Consider the following 20076-nt stretch of genomic DNA (forward strand, 5'->3'; position numbering starts at 1 on the left):
TCAAGGGTTCGGGAGGGAGGCAGGGTGGGTGGGGGGAAAAGCTGATACCAAGGGCTCAAGTAGAAAGCAAATGTTTTGAGAATAATGATGGCAACAAATGTACAAATGTGCTTGACACAATGGATATATGTATGGATTGTGATAAGAGTTTTAGGAGCCCCCAATAAAGTGATTTAAATTAAAAAGAAGAATGTGGACTTCGGCTGTGACACCAAAGCCAGCCCAGCCATCGAGCGGTAAGGAGGCAGTGCCCCAGAGAAGCGTAGGCAGGAGAGAAAGAAGGGCTCATTGGTGGTTCGGATCCAGATGGCACCGGAGGACAGTGGCCCTGTTGAAAGGAACAAGAGTCTTTTCCAGGGTGGGAGGTGGGAGGGGTGGGGATGGGGACAGCGGAAGGCCAGGATTGGGTTTTTGACACTGGGCCTTTAGGTTAGCCTGGAGTCTCATTGACAGGTGGCAAGCGACTGACTAGTGGGCGACCTGATGGCATAGTGGTTATGTATTGGGCTGCTCACTGAAAGTTCAGCAGTTTGAAATGACTAGCCAATTCGAGGGAGAGAGGCAAGGAAGGCTTCCTACTCCCCTAAGTGTTTCAGTCTCTGAAGCTCACAGGGACAGTTACACCCTGTCCTATAGTCACTAGAAGACAGCATGGACTTGCTGGCAGTGAGTTCTGAACAACTGATGGGAGCTCTAGTGGTGTCGTGGGTCACATGCACTACTCAAGGTCAGTAGTGCCAGCAATTCCCGGTGGGAAAGGTGAGGCTTTCTGCTTTCATAAATATCATATAGTTTCAGAAACCCTACATAAGGTCACTATAATGGCAGAGGTGGTGTGTGTGTGTGTGTGTGTGTGTGTGTGTGTGTGTGTGTGTGTTTTAAGCGAGTGACTGAAGAAGCCTGGTGGCTCTGTAGGACAAATAAGGGGCTGTGATTCAAAGCCACCAGCCAATGCGTGAAAGATGGAGCTCTCTCCCAGGAAACCCGGTGCAGGATTGCTAGGAGGTGACACTGGCTCAGTGGCAGTGGGGTTAGCAACTGCCTCAAAGGATTTAAGTAACAAAAAAGAATTTGCTTCCTTGCATAACAGAAAAGTGGTCCTGTATTAAGGCACATCTAGATCATATGATGCTCATCAGGAATCTTTGACCCACGTGCCAAGGAATGGCAGACAGGCCACAAGCAGCTCCAGGCTCCCCTTCCACCACCTGAGCCCAGCTCCTGAGGTGACACAGATTTGGCGTCACACCCATTCTGGGGCCAATTCCTATGACTCTCATTGAAAAGAGTCACATGCAGCCCTCCCTCTGGAAGCAGAGGTCGGGGTCAGCCCTACTGACCCTACGGTATCTATTCACAATGGGTGGGGGTCATTCCCTAAGGGAAAAAATGGGGGCCTGGACACAGGCTGGAGCTGGGCAGCAAAAACAAGGACTGTCCACTGCATCCTACCTCCCTCTGTCCAAGGTGTCATTAAAAACGTTTCCTATTTAACACACGTTTCCGTGTGAAACTTAAACTCATCCTAGGAGGCAGATGTTCCTCCTTCTCATTCGAAACCAACCCGGACTGTGAGGTCTTGGCACTGGACTCCCTGTGTGCTTAGGAACTGAGCCAGCCCCCTATCCGCTCCCCCTGCCCTCTGCCCCCTTCCCCGTGGGCTCTTCATTGATGGCCAGACCTCATGGTAGAGGAAAAAGCCGGTAAGCAGGAAATCCAGAGCTCCGCGTGTTGAAGAGGGGAGCTGTAGGAAAGACAGTGGTTGCAGATCCAGAGTCCACGTTGTGCCGCTGGGCCACATGGCAACAACCCTGGCAGCCCCCACTTGGCTGCTCTGGTTTTGCTCCGCGCACTGCCGCCCTGGCTCATCGCGCTTGGTCGGCACAGGTGATGGGGGCACTGATGCAGGGTTTTGTGGGTGCTTTTTAGAAGCCTAGGGGTTAAGGAGCCCTTGTGTGGCTCAGTTACCTCCTAACAGAAAGGCTAGTGGTGCCCACATCAGGCAGTGCCTGGGACTTCAGGCCCGGTGATCTGCTGAACCCTCCAAAGCAAGTTCTTGGACACACTTGAGGCTGCCAGGAGTTGAAACTGACTAGACGGCAACAATTCCATTTCCTAGGGGTTGGGTACCCTCTTGGCCCTTTTTTGCCCGGCTTGCATTCTTTTGATGTTTCTTGTCCTCCCCCCCTGGCCATTAAACCAAACCAAACCAGCAGCAACACTTTGCCACATGGAGTTGGTCCGGACTCGTGGGGACCCCATGTGTATCCGAGTAGAGCTGGGCTCCAGAGGGTTTCCAATGGCCGGTGTTTTAGAAGTAGATCGCCAGGTCTGCTTTCCAGGCACCTCTGCCTAGACGTGACCCTCCAACCCTTGGGCTAACAGCTGAGTGTGTTAACAGCTTGCACTATCCAGGGACTCCTTTCCTACTAATGCAATCCCCTTAATCATTAGGAGGCAGGTGTTCAGCCAATTTGCATGTGGTTGTCCCCAGAGCTATTAACTAAAGTGGGAGAGCACACTGAAAGTTATAGTTCTTGAATCTAGTCCCTGGTAGCGCTGTTGGGAGGGTGGAGGGGTTGTCTCTTAGCAACAGGCCTCCACTCATCCCAGGGGCCTTCAGTTCTGTGGCCTCTCGCTGTGCCTCTGCCACAGGGCAATGCACACCCTTAGGCTGGGGTGGGTGGCAAAGCTCACTTGCCTCTTCTTCCTCATGATGCGGCAGTGGAATGGTATCTGTAACAGAAGCCATGGGGGCCCTGGGAGGGCCCAGGAGAGGCTGAGGGGGCAAGTGCCTGTCAGGCCCCGGGCTGGCCTCCCTCTGGGCTTCCAGCTTCCCTCTCTTGGCGTGAGCTGAGGCTCACTGGGGGCAGACTGCTGGCTCTTAACGATGTCTCTCCACCATATTGGATTACCGGCCTCAAGCAGGAAGCGTGTTTCCGGGCTGAGGCTCATTTTCCTCCTCTCTGCTTCCAGGCGGACCCCCTCCAGCCAGCGGGTGTCCTTTTTGTAGGGTGTTACTGAAGACCATGGGAAAGGCCACACACCGCAGCCTGCCAGGTTTCTACATGTCTCCTGAAGTCCCTGCTTTGGCAGGGATGTGGTCCGAGCACCTAAGGCGGCGGGAGCTGGTTTAATCAGCTGTTTTGCTGCAGTGTGACAAGGTTTGCCACCTTCGGATGGGAGGGAGGTGGAGGCACTCTTTTCTACCCCCCACCCCCACTGAAAACCCACTCAACAAACGGGGGGGTGGGTAGTGGTACACTATGAGGGGTCCTTCATGGGTACCAACGCCCACCCAGAAGCCCATGATGTGCTTGCTGAAGGCCCCAGCTACGACACACCCCACAGGGCACACTTGTAAGAAGTCACACTGGACAGGGTGGCAGCTAACAGCAGTCTGCCATTTTGACTGTCCCACTATTTCTCTCTACTGCTGATGAGCACTTGTGTGTGTGTGTGGGGGGTGGGGGGTGTTCCTGGTTGGAACTATTAGAAATCAAGGGGAAGCCCGTTTTAAGAGACATCTGTCTCATCGTCTTGCCCTTGCACGTGTCCAGGCCTTCAGGGAACTACTTTCCATTCTGGGGACGAACGTATGTCCTGGAAAAGGGGCAGTGGGGGAGAAGTGATAGCAACCCCTTAATTTTCATTCTTTCTTTTCCAGCTTCCTCTGCCCGTAGTCGCGGGTGCCCTGAGCCTTCCTAACCCCACAGGGGGGGTGGGGATCGCCCGCGGTCCCCCATGAGCGCCCCCGGCTGAGCTGTAGGGCGGCCCCGGTGGAGCCCGGGCACAGCGCGGACGGCGGGGCCATGGCCTCGCTGGACCTGCCGTATCGCTGTCCACGCTGCGGGGAGCACAAACGCTTCCGGAGCCTGTCTTCCCTGCGCGCGCACCTGGAGTACAGCCACACCTATGAGACGCTTTACATCCTCTCCAAGACCAACAGTATCTGCGACGGCGCTGCGGCCGCGGCCGCTGCCGCCGCCGCCTCGGGCTTCCCGCTGGCGCCCGAGCCCGCCGCCTTGCTGGCCGTCCCCGGCGCCCGGCGCGAGGTCTTCGAGAGCACGTCCTTCCAGGGCAAGGAGCAGGCGGCCGGGCCGCCCGCAGCGCCGCACCTGCTGCACCACCACCATCACCATGGGCCCCTGGCCCACTTCCCCGGGGACTTGGTGCCCGCCGGCCTTCCGTGCGAGGAGCTGGCCGAGCCGGGCCTGGTGCCCGCCGCCGCGCGCTATGCGCTGCGCGAGATTGAAATCCCGCTGGGCGAGCTGTTCGCGCGCAAGTCCGTGGCGTCCTCGGCGTGCTCCACGCCGCCGCCCGGGCCCGGGCCCGGCCCCGCCTCGGCCTCGCCCGCGTCGCCCTCGCCCGCAGACGTGGCTTACGAGGAGGGCCTGGCGCGCCTCAAGATCCGCGCGCTGGAGAAGCTGGAGGTGGACCGGCGGCTGGAGCGGCTGAGCGAGGAGGTGGAGCAGAAGATCGCGGGCCAGGTGGGCCGGCTGCAGGCCGAGCTGGAGCGCAAGGCGGCCGAGCTGGAGACGGCGCGGCAGGAGAGCGCGCGCCTGGGGCGCGAGAAGGAGGAGCTGGAGGAGCGCGCCTCGGAGCTGTCGCGGCAGGTGGACGTGAGCGTGGAGCTGCTGGCCTCGCTCAAGCAGGACCTGGTGCTCAAGGAACAGGAGCTGAGCCGCAAGCAGCAGTGAGTGGGGGCCGCGGGAGAGAGACAGAGTGTGACTGTGTGTGTGGTGTTCCCATCAATGTTAATGACGGTGTGTGTGCATGTGTTGGGATTAAGGAGAGGGGAGATGGACATGGTCTATGTCCTGATGATCTGTGTTCGAATGGGGCTATGGGTCCGGGATAGTATGTGCCTGCCAGCGAAAACGGTCTCTTTCTGTTCCTTCTTTCATCAAAGCAAACCAACCCCGTCTTCTCACCAGACCCTGACCCTTTTGTTAAGTGAAAGACAAGGCTCAGCCCCACCCCCCACCCCCCTCTTCGATCAATAAAAGGTCCCCATTTACTGTATCCTTCCTAAGAGCGTTGGAGCATGATGTCATTCCTCCCATCTGTCTCAACCCTACTTTCCCCTTTAGCCCCTGCCTGGCTTCTCTTCTCCTTGCAGAGGAACCCTGGGAGTGCGGTGTCTACTATCCTGGCTCCCGATTCTTTGCTCAGCGTTCTCTTATGCCCACTTGGGTCGGTTTCTGCCCCGTGTGTGACCAGGGACCTTCATGCTGCTAAGGCCAGCTCATCTGATCGACCCAACTGGTTCTAGAAACCTCCTAGGTCGTGCTTCCACTTTTTTGGGATTTCCTCCTGTCTCCTGGTCGGCTCCTTGTCATTCTTCTTTCTCACCCTTGTGCCCCCCACCCCCACCTCCTGCCATATTTCTCTACCCAAGGCAGGTGTTGGGAATATATGGATGTTATAGATCTGTAATTACTGTGATGGAGGCGCCCTGGTGGCACTGTGGGATAAATGAGCTGCTAACCTCAAGGTCAGCAGTTACTGCATGGGGAGAAGGTGAGGCGGTTTGCTCTGTAAAGGTTTATAGCAGCGGTTCTTAACCTGTGGGTTGCGACCCCTTTGGGAGTCGAATGACCCTTTCACAGGGGTCACTCGATTCAGAGCAGTAGAAAAATTATAGTTAAGTCGTAGCAATGAAAATAATTTTATGATTGGGGGTCACAACATGAGGAACTGTATTAAAGGGTCGCAGCATGAGGAAGGTTGAGAACCCCTGGTTGATAGTCTGAGACCCCGTCTAGGGTCATTATGAGCCAGAATTGACTCTGTGGCTTTGGATTTTGCTCTGGCTGTCGGTGTTTAGGGATCTTTCTCCTTTGTTCATTACTGAATCCTCACTCCTTAGAATGGTACCTAGCACTAGAAGGTACTTATGTTCGCTTCCTAGGGTGCCTTAGCATGACCAGAAACTGAGTCCCTTAACACAACAGAAATGTATTCTTTGATAGTTTTGGAAGGCAGAAGTCCAAAACGAACTTTTGGACTGAGGGGTGGTGAATGAGGGACACTGGATTCCTTCTGGAGGTTCTCTGCCATGCCTCTGTGCTGGTGTCCAGTGGCTGTAGATAATCCGGAGCATTTTTTTGGTTTATAGCTGCCTAACTTTAATCTCTGCCTTCACCAGGCCAACACATGCCCACAGAGGAGAACCCCATGTCTCAAGCCTCCCTCTCCTTTCTCTTTTAAGGACACCCATCATTGGGTATAGGGCCTGTGTTAGTCTGGGTACTTTAGAGAAACAAATCCATAGCAACTCATGTATAAGAGAGAGTTTTATGTAAAGATTAAGTGTGCATCAAGAAAACATCCCAACCCAATGCTGCCCAAGCCCACAAGTCCAACATTAACCAATATGTCCAACACCAGTCCACAAAGTCCTCCACCTCACAAAACAGAGGCAATGATGCCGACTGCAGCAGGAATGCTGAGTCAGTGAATGAACAAGCATCTCAGCACTAGCAGGGGTCTCCACTCAGCTGCTCCAGCACCCAGGCCTGCATCGGCGTAGGTCCATGTGGCTTCTTCTTGGGGATGTCTTGTAGGAAGTCAGTCTTGCAAGCTGAACTGCTTTAGCAGGGAACTGCTAAAGCAGCTGCACCCTGGTGCGACCATCACAAAACAAGAGACCCGAGAACTAGAAAGGCGAGGCTCACTGAGTCATTTATCCCTCCACCCTTCAATTAATCCCACATGTGTTTATCGGCCAGGTTGGCACAATAAACTACTCAGGGCCCCTCTCCCCAACCCCTCTCCACCCCAACCCCATCATGTTAACCTCAGATGCTTACCTTAACAACATCTGCAATGACCCTGCTTCCATGTAAGGTCACCCTCACAGGTGCCAGGGGTTAGAACTTGGACACACTGGCAGGGAGGATACAACACACTGGTTACAGAGCCCCAGCACACGTTGACTGGATGAGTAGACACCTGTGAGCGCATCTGGGCTGAATGCCCACGGGATTGTGCCGTGCGCTCCACCAGGCGGCTCATGGAGAGACTACTGCAGCTGTCAGCATACTGCTGCTTCTGAAGCCATCTCTCAGGGTGGTGTTGTGACGGTGTGCCTGTGGGACTGAGACTGTGTGTGCTATGGGACTGCGCCTCCATCGTTGTGTCTCTGAAACTGCGTGTGTACCGGAGAGGAACTGTGAGTACATGGCTCTGTGTTTTGTGTGTGCGTAAGTGAAAGAGAGAGAGAGTCTGGCTGCACTGTGTGTGTGGCTGTATGGTGTGTCTGGTCGTGGTGGGTGACTGTGTGGCGCTGCTGGGAGCGGGGTCTAAGGCTCTGTGCGCCAGTCAGTGTTTCTGGGGGACAAGATGGCAGTGTGCTTTGAGGTGCAGCTCCATGGGAGCAGCGAGTGTGGTTGAGTGTTCAGGGGGGTGCAAGTGGGGTGTCAATGTGTATTCCTGCACTTCTGTGGGTGAAGGGCAGTGGGCTTGGGCTGGTTCTAGAGCAGCGGTTCTCCACCTGTGGGTCTTAACTCCTTTGGGGGGGTCGAAGTACCCTTTCACTGGGGTCACCCGATGCATCACAGTAGGAAAATGACAGTGACGAAGTAGCAACACAAATAATGTGATGATTGGGGGGAGTCGCCACCGCATGAGGGCCTGTCTGAAAGAGTCACAGTGTGAGGCAGGCAGATCCCACTGCTCCAGAGGGATCTACGTGGCCCTGAGCAGACCTCTGTCTGTCTGTGTACCAGCTGGGGGCTCGCGCGGGGGCGGGGTGGGGGGGTGGCGGGGCGGGGCGGTAAGCGCTCGCTGTGGGCCCAGGGAGGTGGTGCAGATCGACCAGTTCTTGAAGGAGACTGCGGCGCGCGAGGCCAGCGCCAAGCTGCGGCTGCAGCAGTTCATCGAGGAGCTCCTGGAGCGGGCCGACCGCGCCGAGCGGCAGCTGCAGGTCATCAGCAGCAGCTGCGGCAGCACGCCCAGCACCAGCCTGGGCCGCGGAGCCGGGGGCAGTGGCGCCGGGCCCGGTCCCCGAGGCCCAGGCCGAATGGTGAGTGAATGCCCCCTGGCTTGCCCTCCGCGGCCTGCCCAGCTGGCCCCGGCCTCCCCGACTGCCCCCGTTGCCCTCCTCGGGCCGGAAGTAGCGGTTCCCAGCGGGAACGGAAGTGCCAGGTCCCTGAGGTGCACTCCGGGGACCCTGGTCTCTGCCCCTCCTGCCAGGAAGAACCCAGGAGCCACACCACGCCAGGGGCTTCGGGGTCTGGGGGGTGGTGATGGATGCCGGGAGGGGGCTGGTGAGCCTTCCTTTTGGGGCTGTCTGTCTGTCCATTCGTCCATCTTTCCCAACTTTGTGCCTTCTCTCTCTTCTGCCTCTCTCTGTCCATCCCATGCCCTGCTGTTCCTGCCTTCTCATCTTCTTGCTTCCTCTGCCCCCTTCCCGCCCCTCCTGCGCTGGGGCCTGCAGCGAGAGCACCACGCAGGCTCAGCCATGCCTAGCACATACGCCTTGTCCCGGCATGGCTCCTCTCCCGGCACAGGGTAAGCCTCGGGAGTGGCCTGCCCCTCGCAGCCCACCCTCATCCTGGAAACACCCACTGGCCACTGGCTGGCTAGCTCGCCTGGGGGCTTGTCCCTCTTTCCCCAGCTACCTGTGGGCCACCTGTGTCTGCCTTGCCACATTCAGAGGGGGCTCTCGGAAAGCAGGGTGGAGGGATGCCCAGGGCTGGGAGGCACAGGGATGGGGAAGGGAGTTTAGAAAGACCTGCCCCTCAGCCTCATCATCTCGTCCACCCCCCCACCCCCAGGGCCTCCAGCCGCGTGCCAGCTGCGTCCCAGAGCTCAGGCTGCTATGACAGCGACAGTCTGGAGCTGCCCCGAACAGAAGAGGGGGCCCCTGAGGACGGTGGTGTTGGGGGCATTGGCACACGGGCCCAGGGGGCCAACGGTGGTGGCTCGGAACGGTCCCAGCCCCCTCGCAGCTCAGGCCTGCGGCGCCAGGCCATCCACAACTGGCAGCGCCGCCCCCGACAGCACAGCACTGCGGGGGAGGAGGGGGACGTCTCTGACGTGGGCTCCCGGACCACTGAGTCAGAGGCTGAGGGCGCCTCAGACGCCCCCCGCCCCGGGCCTGCTGGGCCCTTGAGCGGCTGCCGGCTCCCAGGTGAGTTGTGGGGGGCAGGGCTGGGCGGAGGAAGCAGGCTTTCCCGCGATGCCCCGCCTTCTCAGGACTCTGTGCTAGGTGGTGCATCTGCTGGCCATCAAACCTCCCTTCGCTTGCCCGAAGATCTACCTCAGGGGCCCTTCCCCCTGAGGCAGGAAGTAGGGGACCAGGCAGAGGTGTTCTGGTTGAGTTTGCTGGGACCCGACGCCCTCCCCTCAGGGGGCCATTTCCAGGAGGGGCTCCCTAACACTTAGGACAGTTGCATGCCCATCCAGATGCTGTAGTGCCCTCCTGGCCGGGGTCACCCAGCCCTGCCACAGGGCCATGCCCACATGTAGAGAGGTGAAGGCTTGACCCCACCAAGCGGTTGTTCCTGGCAGCCTGTGGCTCCCAGAGACCCAGTCTCCATCCCGTCCTGTGCTGGCCCCCGGTCCCTTTCCTTCTTGGGACCTGCCCCGGTGCCTCATCTGGTGGGGGTTATGGGGCGGGGGAGCAGAATTCAGCCTGTGGGATCATACACTGTTCAGAGACACCTGTGTCATTCGCAAAACAAACAGGGATGGGCTGATGCAAGAAGTCCCTTAACCTCTTCCAAAAATGTCCAGTCCCCAGCACCTCTTAGCCCTGCCCAGCTCCACGCCCACTGGCCTCTGACCCTGCCTGTTCACCCTTGCCTCCCTCACTCCCTTACCCCTTACTCTGCAGCCCGCTCAGAGGGTGGCAGTGGGCGGGGCCATCGAGCCGAGCGGGGCAGCCCCTCCCGCTCCAACGAAGTCATCAGTCCGGAGATCCTCAAGATGCGCGCGGCCCTGTTCTGCATCTTCACCTACCTGGACACGCGCACCCTGCTGCACGCCGCCGAGGTCTGCCGTGACTGGCGCTTTGTGGCACGCCACCCGGCAGTCTGGACACGGGTGCTGCTGGAGAATGCCCGCGTCTGTTCCAAGGTGCGTGCCCCCCCCTCCGTCCCCTCCGCCCACTCTCCCCTGCGGTGAACTCCCACCGAACGAGCCCATCTGGCTCCCCACATGTGCGCAGGGGTCTGGGACGCCAGGGCAGCCAAGCTCAGAGTCGCCCTGTCCCGGGGAACCCTCTCTCCGCAGTTTCTGGCAATGCTGGCGCAGTGGTGCACCCAGGCACACTCGCTGACCCTGCAGAACTTGAAGCCCCGGCAGCGGGGCAAGAAGGAGAGCAAGGAGGAATATGCTCGGAGCACACGGTGAGGCCCCCCGGGGGCTGCTGGGTGGCAGGCCGAGTTGAGCTGGAGTGCTTCCCTGAGGTGGCCGGTTGCCGCAAGCAGCTCCTTGTCCTCACCGTCCCTAGAGGCTGCCTGGAAGCAGGATTGGAGTCGCTGCTGAAGGCAGCTGGGGGCAACCTGCTGATCCTACGCATCTCCCATTGCCCCAACATCCTCACCGACCGCTCGCTGTGGCTAGCCAGCTGCTACTGCCGGGCCCTGCAGGCTGTCACCTACAGGTGGGTGTGCAGTGCCAGAAGCCAGGTGCCTGTGCTCTCAGCCTTGGGCCCCCAGGGGACCCTAGCCTCTGCACAGCCGACCCCAGAGCTCCCCAGTGAGGAGATCCAAAAGCTCTACGGCCCACGGGAAGGATGTCCCGGCACCCACCAGTGTGGGTGCCCCTGGCTCTGTCTTTCTCAACAGGAGTGCCACGGATCCTGTGGGCCATGAGGTCATTTGGGCCCTGGGTGCCGGCTGCAGAGAGATTGTCTCCCTCCAGGTGGCACCGCTCCACCCCTGGTGAGCCCCGGCAGGGTGGGAAGGGAGGCCTGGGCTCATCCTCTTGGCTGGCTGGGGACACGGACGGACGTATACTCATCGGTCTGCAGTGTAGAGAGGGCTGGGACCCGTGTGGAGTCCACCTGGGTTCCTGCAAAGTGGAGGGGGTACATGAGGACTTCTTAAGGCTTTTACAGCTCAGGTGGGGTCCTGGGTGGACATAAATCCTGACACCGTGGGTGTTCAGTAAACCCTTGCCATCTGAGAGGTAGTTCAGGGGGATCCTCGTATCACTCCAGGGTCTGAAAGTCTTGGGTCATTCCTGCCAGAGTTTTCACACACTCGTCGTGTCCTTAACCCCCCAAGCCCTCCTTCCACATAACGGCTCTCCCCATGCTGCCCAGTGTCCCCTCACTAACACCCCACTCCCTTAGCCCTCGCTCCAAGGCCTGCTGTAGTGCCTTCTGCATGTCTTTGTACCTTGATCTCCCACAGGAGATACCTGGGGCTCAGGACAGAGGCTGTGAATGTCTGTGTCCGTGGCCCGGGTACTAGTTGCATAGCAGGTGCCAAGGGGAGATGTTTGCTACCTGGGTGAATGCTGAGGGATGCAGTATTCAGGGATGCAGTGAATTGGGTGTGTGGGGAGCAGGCAGGGCAGAGCTATGAGCACGGAAGACAGGCGAGGCCAAGAGTTGGAAAGGGGGTAGGTTTGTGCATTTTCTCTAGAACGTGCTAAGAAGACACTGAAGGCCATTCATTTTTAAGAAAGGGCTTAAGTTCACTGGTAAGATCCTATGCCCCCCTTGTACCTCCATCCTACCCCCCAGGCTGCCCATTCCTCAAGGACAAGTGCCAGGCCTTTGCTGCTCAGTGCTGTGGCCCTAGGGCCAGGCTCGGTTCTTGGCTGCAGTGAGGGCTGGATCGGCGCTTGTTGAGTGAGTGAATATGTGAATGAGTGGCCACCGTGTGTAGGGCAGAGGAGGAGTTGGCCAGGAGACTAATGGGAGCCTGAACTTGGGGCTCCAGAGTTATCCAGGGACTGGAATCTGCAGGATTTGAGGGAGGTGGTTGAGGAAGGAGAGTTGGATATGGTCTCAGCTTTCTAACCTGAGAAGCTGGGTGGCTGGCAGGACCCTTGCCTGACAGGGCCCCAGAGGGGGAGCATATTTGGGTGGCTGCCCTGACGGCACCCTTCCTGACCCTGTTCTTCAGCCAGCAGCCCACCCGCTTCAGTAACCGCTGCCTGCAGATGATCGGCCGCTGCTGGCCCCACCTCCGGGCCCTGGGGGTTGGGGGCGCCGGCTGTGGGGTGCAGGGCCTGGCCTCACTCGGTAAGTCTTCCCTTGAGACTGGGGTGGGCTTCGGGGAGCCACGCCGCACTGTTACACCCCCGAGGAAGGGTTCAGGCGCTGCAGTGGGTGGTGAGCAGGTGCACCAGGCTGCCAGGTGGGAGGTGATCGTCAGGCCACCCTCTCTCCTTCCCTGTTCCCAGCGAGAAACTGCATGCGGCTGCAGGTCCTGGAGCTGGACCACGTGTCGGAGGTCACCCAGGAGGTGGCGGCTGAGGTCTGCCGGGAAGGTCTGAAGGGGCTGGAGATGCTGGTGCTCACCGCCACCCCCGTCACCCCCAAGGCCCTGCTGCATTTCAACAGTGAGCCACGGAGGGTGTGGGCTGGGGTCACTCCTCGTCACAGCTTGTCACCAGGTCACAAAGCCAGCTCCCTGCCCTCCCAACCAGCCAACACACAGCATTGGGCTCAGAGTGACCTGGAGTCCTGGAGTGACCCTGGATTGGCCAACCAAGGCCTTCTGAGACCAGAGGCATTCAAAGTCAGCCCAGATTGTTCACTTAACTGCCATGTGCTGGTGTGTCAGTTATGAGTTGGAATGATAACCACAAGGTCAGAAATTTGATACCACCAGCCGCTGGGTGGGAGAAAGACCAGGGCTTCTACTCCTGCACCGAGTGACAGTCTTGGAAACTGACAGGGGTGGTTTTATCTCCATCCTACAGGGCTGCTATGAGTCGACATCACCTTCTTGACAGTGAGGTTTTTCTTTTAGTAGGTTGTGTTTGGGCAGCTAGCCACAAGGTCAGCAGTTTGAAACCACCAGCTGCTCTTCGGAAGGAAGATGGGCCTTTCTATTCCCATAGCGTTACAGTCCCGGGAAACCCACAGGGGCAGTCCTACCCTGTCTTACGGCTCGCTATGAGCCGGCGTCAACTCGCTGGCACTGAGTACCCACGTTGAAGGCACACGCTGCCCAGCACCTGCTTCTGCTGCTCCAGCCACATGCAGAGGCAGGAACACTAATGGGTTAACAACATAGGGCTGAGTGTGGCCCCGGTTCTGGACCCACTGCTAATGTGACTTTGGACCAGCCAGCACCCCTCCCAGAGTCCTGTTAGAGCCATCCTCTTCACAGGCTCCGGAGGACTAAAGGGGCCGTGCGTCCACACCTCCTCACCCGGCTGTCCTGGGGATGAAGACTGCTCTCTCCCTGGGGGGCCTCCTCCAGCCCCTAGCTCCCCACCCAACTCCCCATCTCTCCCCATCTTTACTCAGGACGCAGGTGTCCATCGTGGGCTCTCTTACCCAAAGGAGACATCTTCCAGGGCCATCCCCTTCAGCCCATGGCTACCTCCTGGACCACGTGACCAGTGCCCACCTCCAAACCACAGTCTTGGGGCTCCTTCCGGCTCCCGACTGCCTCACTCTATGGAGACGCCAATCCCCTGGGCTCTCGGCTGCCCTCCTTCAGGCCCCAGCCTCTCACTCAGTGCCTTAGAGTTCATGGCCTTAGCACCACTGCCCGCTTGGCTAGGAGAGCTCCTGGAGCCCCGTGGACCTAGCTGCTGCCCATGCATCCCCCGGCGGCAGCTGCAGCCTTGACGCTTCCACAGCGCCATCTTCTAGCATCTTCCCCGTGTCTGTGTGAGCCTCGGGGACAGGGGCCTTCTCTGCTCTTGCTTGCAGGGGCTGGCTCATGGTGGCTCTCAGTGAATTCAGGAGGGGAGGGGAGGTCCCCATTGCCCAGGCTGAGCAAGGGTCCCCACCGTGCCCCACCTCTTCCAGGCATTTGCCGGAACCTCAAGTCCATTGTGGTCCAGATCGGGATCGCTGATTATTTCAAAGAGCCCAGCAGCCCTGAGGCACAGACACTGTTTGAGGACATGGTGACAAAGCTTCAGGTGAGGAGGCCAGTGGACTTCATGGGTGGGTGTTGTGTATGGGAACCCCACACCCCCATCTGGCCTGCAGGGAGAACTGACCTGTCCTGTCCGCAGGCCCTGCGGCGGAGGCCTGGATTCTCCAAGATCCTGCACGTAAAGGTGGAAGGTGGCTGCTAACCCGGGTGTGGGGGCAGCAGGGCCCCCGCCAGCCCCACATCAGGGCACACCTTGGACCTCGGGAGGGACTCGGCTTCAGATCGGACCCTCGGAGGCCTTGTGTTCTCCCCGACTTCCTGGGAAGGGACTGACAGTTTCCTATCCTCCCTGGACTGAGGAACAGCAGACCTCCCACCTCCTGCACTGCCAGTCCCTGGCAGGGGCTCTGACATGGGCTGGCTGCTGACCCCCAGCTGGAGCCCGAACTGAGAGAAGCTGAACCATCACCAGCGCCACATCATCGTTGGGGACACCTGCAATAACCACCAGGGGCTCCCTGTCCCTTCAGGCAGCCCCTGCACCCCCGGGTCCTGTCTCCTGTCAGGTCAGAGGGTGCCTGCCTACAAGGCAGCTCAGACTTGGCATGCAGGGCTCTTCCGCCCTCAGGTCTCGGGGGCACCGCCTTCAGACAGCCCACCTAGGCTCTGATCCATGCTGTCCAGCATGTGGTCGGCTGAGAGCTGAGACAGGGATGCAGTGGGCATGGAACACGAGGGGGGTGGGTTTGGAAGGGCAGACCCTCTTCCCAGGATATTCAGACCACCTTTCCCGGGGTAGAATGTTTAAGAGTGTTTCTGTAAGCAAGGACCAGAGATGCCCGCCCTGCACCCACCCACCGCAGGGCTCCAGGCAGAGCCCTCGGGTGCATGATGCTCACCCCCAGCCCTGGGGTCCCTTATCAGCCCTGAGAGGTTTTTCCTGTCCCCATGGAGTATCCTCCTCACCCAGGTGCTTGGGCAGGAGTCTAATGGTCCCCAAGGCTGTCTGGGAGGGTAGGCCAGTGCAGGGGAGCGGAAGAGACTGGGAGGAGAGGGGCGTGGCTTGTCCCTGACTAGCTAGCTTGGTTGAAGATGCTGGGGCCAAGGAGAGAAAGACCCGCCACAGTGGACTCGCCCCCCTCCTCAGCCGTGGGGTTTTCCTGCCTGGGGCTGAGCTGGGACTTCAAGCCAGAATGTGAATGGGGCTTCTCCCTGCTTCCTGCACAATTCCCAAAGGACCAGGCCCCGAAGACTCAAGTGTGCCCCATTGCCTCTCTCAGAACTCCCACGACGGCTCAGAGACCATGAGTCCTGCCAACCTTGATTCGGGAAGTTCTTCCAAACATCTAACCAACTCCGTCTTGGGGTTTCCTTCTCTCCTATGCAGGACTGGCTCCTGGCCCTGGCCCCGGAGCTGCATGGTCCCAGCTGGGGCCGGGGCCGGGGCCGGGGCCCTCTCCCTTCCCAGGCTTTCTCCACCACAGCTTGGCTTGGACATGGAGACCAGCCCTGAGTTCCCTTGCAATGTGTGCCCCAGGGTGGGGAACCCACGGGCCTACCCGGCTGGCTCTGCTCCTAGGCTTGGCGTCATGTGCTCAGTGTGTCCTGGGGCTTGTGCTGTCCCTGACCATCCGAAGACCCAGAGTGCAGTGGGTGTCATGCTGACAAGTCCGTCTAGTTCGGCATGGTGGCTGTGTGGCGCTCCGCCTCTACCCCCGAGCCCTCAAGCAGCTGGGTCCATCAGCTCCCATCTCCCCGGCCTGCTCTCCAGGAGTCATGGGAAGAGCACAACCTTGGGGGGCGGGGCGGCACTGGAGGAGAGGGGCAGGTTACAGTGACCTGTTCTGCTGTGTGTGTCTTGCCAGCTGCAGCTCCCGTAGGCCCTGGTCCCTGTGATCCCAGGACCAGAGGTAATGCCTTTCAATCTCTTGGACAAGCACAAAGGAGTGCCCATGTGGTCTGACAGTAGCTCCCCACCCCGCCCCCGCCCCCAACTTCCATCCATCCAGACTGGGCAGTTTCTCACTGGAATGCCTGGCATCTACCCTGAGACAGTCAGGAGGGACTGGGCAGTCAGTGGGAAATGGTAATGCAGTTCCCTCGTTCCCTCACTCCATTTGCAGCTGGTCAGTGTCTCACTGCACACCTGCCCTGGGGACTGACGGGCATGCGCCCTGACCTGCATGCATGCCCCAGCACTGGCAACTTGGCAGTACCCCAACCCTAACAGCAACCTAACGCTATCCCTTGTCTCAGGGGAGATGAGTGCGAGCTTTTGCTGGTTTGCTAAGAGACTCCACTATGCAGTTCCTTCACGGGCAGGGCTATAGGGCCAGACTATCCCTAGAAGCTCCTCACCCCCCTCCCCCCACTCCACCTCCCCCAGGTAGCCCTCTCTTCCATGTCTCAGCCCTAAGAGGCAAAGAGGACCAAGGTAGGAGTCACCAGACTTGCCCTAGCACCAGACTTCACGTTTGCTTGGGGTATATTTCGACGGGGCTTCAGACTGCTTTCCCCCCAGCTCTGACCGGAAGCCAGGGAGAGGCTGTGCTCACAGCATCCTGGTGAGGGAGTGGGCTCCCCTGAGTGGGCCCTCGAGTGTGGGAGGAGCTGCAGATAGTGGAACCAGCTCCTCGGGAACAGCTTCGGAAAAGGGTTCTTCCCAAGCTCTGTGGCCCTGAGCTTCAACCCGTCCCTTGCCTACGGGGGCCCCCAGCCTGGTCACACATACTCGAGGCCATATGTGGGGAGCTGCCCAGGCCCCAACTCCCCTCAAAGGCGCTAAGTGGTGGGAGACCTTCCCTGAGTAACTATTGGTGCCAAAGACCCAGTTCCCAGGGGACTTGGGGTAAAAGCAGGACAGGGTGAAGGGGGTGCAGGGCCTTAGTGCCCAGAGACATTCTCTGGGACCAGAGGGGCCTGCCCATTTGTCAGTCTGTGATGAGTGCCCTTCCCTCCCTGGTGGCCTTGTCCCCGGCCTGCGTTTCTGTATATAGCGCTGTGTACTGTTGTGTATGTGTGTATTTATTCCTGGTCAGGTGTGTGCATCTGCAGCCTTGCTTAAGGATAAGGTTGAGCATCGAGTGAAGGTCAGAGTACTAGGGCCAACCAGCCCTGGGGGATCCCTGCCAGTCCCTGATCAGCAGGCCTCTGGCCACCATGGCTCCAGGGAGGTTTGGCCTGAGTCAGTCTCCTCAGCCTTGGTTCTTGCCCTGGAAGGGGCCTGTCTTCAGGCTCTGAGAGGCCCAAGGTCACCAAGGCCTGGCCTTGTGGATGGTGATGGTGGGCTTGGCTTAGGTGGGCACTGCTGGTGGAGACCTCAACTGTCCCCAGGCCCTGCCTTCCCCGAACAGCCAGGCGCTGAGTGAGAGGGAGCTTTACCACTAAGCACATCACGCAGAGGGGTGGGTGGAGAGCTTTCTTGACTTTATTTTTCTGTACATTACTGAAGTGGTGCCTGTACCTCCAGCCCCCAGGGGGCCCTCCCTGGCCCCACTTCTCTGCCCTACCCAGGCATTGCCAGCCCAGCACTTTGTCCCAGTCACCCATAGATGCCCTTGCTGAATGTACCCGAGTGTATGTATTCAAAGGAGCTTGTGGGCATCCGAATTCATGGCTCTGTATCCAATAAAAGATGGTGAAGCTGGAGTATTATCCGACCCAGAGAAACTGAGGTGTGTGGCCACATCTGTCAGTCAGCCAAGGGGGTGGGGACCCAGGAGAACTGGGTAACCAGGTGGGCACCAGCAGGGTCAATGAACTACCCACTCTCAATGTCTGCGACCAGTGAGCCCCATGGAGGAAGCAGTTGGCGTGACCTTTGCTGACCAGGTCCAAATCCTCAGAGCCTCTAGAGGGGCAGCCCATCAGGCTCCAACCTGGGGTGGTGGTGGTGGGGTGTGTGTGTGTGTGTGTGTGACTACCTTTCCCAAGTTGTCCAAGTCGCTATGGACTTGATTCCTCAGATCCTGAAGTACTTCAAGTAAAATCAGGAAAAAGGACACTGCTCACTAGGCTTAAGCTGTGGCACTAACGTCAAAGATGTGACTGGCTAATCACAACCCCGAGCCAGCCCTTCTTACCCTCGAGGTATGCAGGTGGGGAGCCGAGGCCGTGAATTAACGCGTACAGTTAGGGGTGGGAGTCTGGAGCTGCTCCTGCTCGCTGGGTCGTTCTGCGACGAGGCCAGCCCGCCAGGATCAGTCAACTTCAGGAAGATCCTCTTTAAGAACCACTTCCACATTCCGGACAGCTCTGCTGGTTCGCCTTACTCGGGGCCGGCCACCAGGCCTGCTTTAAGAGGGGTGTTGGACTAGAGTCCCTGGGTGGTGCACACAGGTCACCCTCAAATATTAGCCAAGAGTTGGCTCAAGCCCACCCAGACGTGCTTCAAAGGTAGGTCTGGCAAACTTCCCTCTCCAAGACCATGGACCACGAACACACACCCTGTGGAGCAGGAGCGGGTGTGGTTTTGGTTTGTGCTGGAGGTACCGTGACTGATGAACTGGGGGTTGGCAGTGAGAGTCCATCAGTCACTCCTTGGGAAAGCCAGGCAGCAGCCATTGGCTTGACAGACACACCGCTGCCTTTGGACTGTCCTGGAGTTGCTATGAGCCATCACCTTGATGGCAACAGGTTTCTGCTCTCGGAAACATCCACAGTAAGTCATAACCAGGCTCTCCAACAGGAAAGGGCATTCTAAAAGCGGGAAAGCAAACAGTTGCAGAGACGTGACCCCCAAGTGCGCGTCTCAGACATTGGAGACCTGACGGCAAGAGTTATCTTTAAAGTGCAGTAGGGAAAGAAAAAGGGCACCAAGAATTTCACACCTAGTGAAACTTCAAGAATGCGGGTGAAATCAGACAAGAAGCCTCTAAAGGGGCAGCCGACAAGAAGCCAAGTTCACAGCCACCAGATCCCTATCCACACATAAAGCCCCAGTGGGACTAAAAAGTAACCCAACAACAGACAGAAAGCTCCAGAAAAACTGCCTGGAAAAGAACCAGTTACTCGGCTTGGTCGTTTGAACTGCCCTTACCTTTTAACACCTGTCTAAAGCAGGTGCTCATGGTCATAGGTGGTTGGAATGACCTGATGGGTGCTTTCAGCAATCAACAGCAATCGATTCCTAAGAGGTCACTAGTGTTCGGCCAGGGTGTGGTCTCCCTGAAACATCCCTCTCAGGGCCCCTGGCCTCAAGGTCTTGATAAAAAAGGCCAAAGACTGAGCCAAAAGAAGACAGTGGGAGACAGGGGCCACCCCTGCTGTGGAGTCCAGAGCTTCAGGGATTGCACAACCCATGCACCATCGATCGATCGACATCATGAACACAAGACACTACAATTTCTGGGAACAAAGTCTATTGCTCACACACTGGCTACCCAGGTGGATTTAAACAAGTGACAGCTGGTCAATGTCTCCAGCAGGATCCGGTGGCAATGGTTAAGCCAGCTGGTTCATGGTGTGCTGCCAAAAGACCTCCGCAACATTACCAGGACGCAAAGGATGGTTTTTTTTCCAGATGAGGAGTCTAGAAAACACGGTTCAACATCTGATGGAGCTTCCTCAACCACCTAAAGTGCCAGCTCCCCCTGAAAATGATGTGCTGTAGACCAGAGTCCTTAGAAAAGGACATCGTGCTTGGTAGAGGACAGCAAACAAGAAGACCCTTAAGGAGACGGATGGGCACATGGCTGCCCCAATGGGCTCAGGCGTAACATCTGTAAGGGCGGGCAGGACCAGGCAGTTCCGTTCTGTGGTACATACCAAGAGCCACAACCAACTCATCGGCACCTAACAGGACGGAAATTGCCCGAAACAGCGCGAGCTGATGGAAACAGCTCCCTAATGAGTGTCTCCTAGCTAACAGCACACAGCTGAAGCCCTGCGTCGACAAGAACCGGTTACTGATGATAAAAGCTGGGGGCAAGGTAAGAGTCCTACAGGAAACTGCAGAAAAGTAAGACGATCCTATACAATTTTTTTTATTATGTTAACCTGCTTTTAATGTTATAAATGATAGAAGTAAAATTGCTTGCTTGGTTCATAT

At 58.1% G+C, this 20076-nt stretch overlaps 2 protein-coding genes across 4 annotated transcripts in view; one reads left to right on the plus strand and one right to left on the minus strand.

Moving 5' to 3' along the window:
• The window catches only part of FBXO41 (F-box protein 41), a 26918-nt gene extending 9222 nt beyond the window's left edge, over positions 1–17696 (plus strand). The window contains exons 2-14 of one of the 3 annotated variants that reach the window (XM_045286807.1): positions 2977–3164; positions 3668–4696; positions 7804–8029; positions 8444–8517; positions 8784–9139; positions 9845–10086; positions 10243–10358; positions 10463–10615; positions 10800–10895; positions 12090–12208; positions 12370–12528; positions 13955–14070; positions 14167–17696. In XM_045286807.1, coding sequence (XP_045142742.1) covers positions 3813–4696; positions 7804–8029; positions 8444–8517; positions 8784–9139; positions 9845–10086; positions 10243–10358; positions 10463–10615; positions 10800–10895; positions 12090–12208; positions 12370–12528; positions 13955–14070; positions 14167–14229 — 2604 coding nt within the window. In that variant the 5' untranslated portion in view covers positions 2977–3164; positions 3668–3812 and the 3' untranslated portion in view covers positions 14230–17696. Of the gene's footprint in view, positions 1–2976; positions 3165–3667; positions 4697–7803; positions 8030–8443; positions 8518–8783; positions 9140–9844; positions 10087–10242; positions 10359–10462; positions 10616–10799; positions 10896–12089; positions 12209–12369; positions 12818–13954; positions 14071–14166 lie in introns of those variants that run through there. The other 2 variants (XM_045286805.1, XM_045286806.1) reach the window with 2 other exon arrangements.
• The window catches only part of CCT7 (chaperonin containing TCP1 subunit 7), a 19620-nt gene continuing 14195 nt past the window's right edge, over positions 14652–20076 (minus strand). Inside the window, exon 13 of the mRNA XM_013004846.2 lies at positions 14652–14729. Within this exon, the coding sequence (XP_012860300.1) occupies positions 14652–14729 (78 nt within the window). The remainder of the gene's footprint in view (positions 14730–20076) is intronic.

The sequence above is a fragment of the Echinops telfairi genome, unplaced genomic scaffold (genome assembly GCF_000313985.2).
Source record: "Echinops telfairi isolate 266 unplaced genomic scaffold, ASM31398v2 ScPeMD7_9;HRSCAF=40, whole genome shotgun sequence".
NCBI lineage: Eukaryota > Metazoa > Chordata > Mammalia > Afrosoricida > Tenrecidae > Echinops > Echinops telfairi.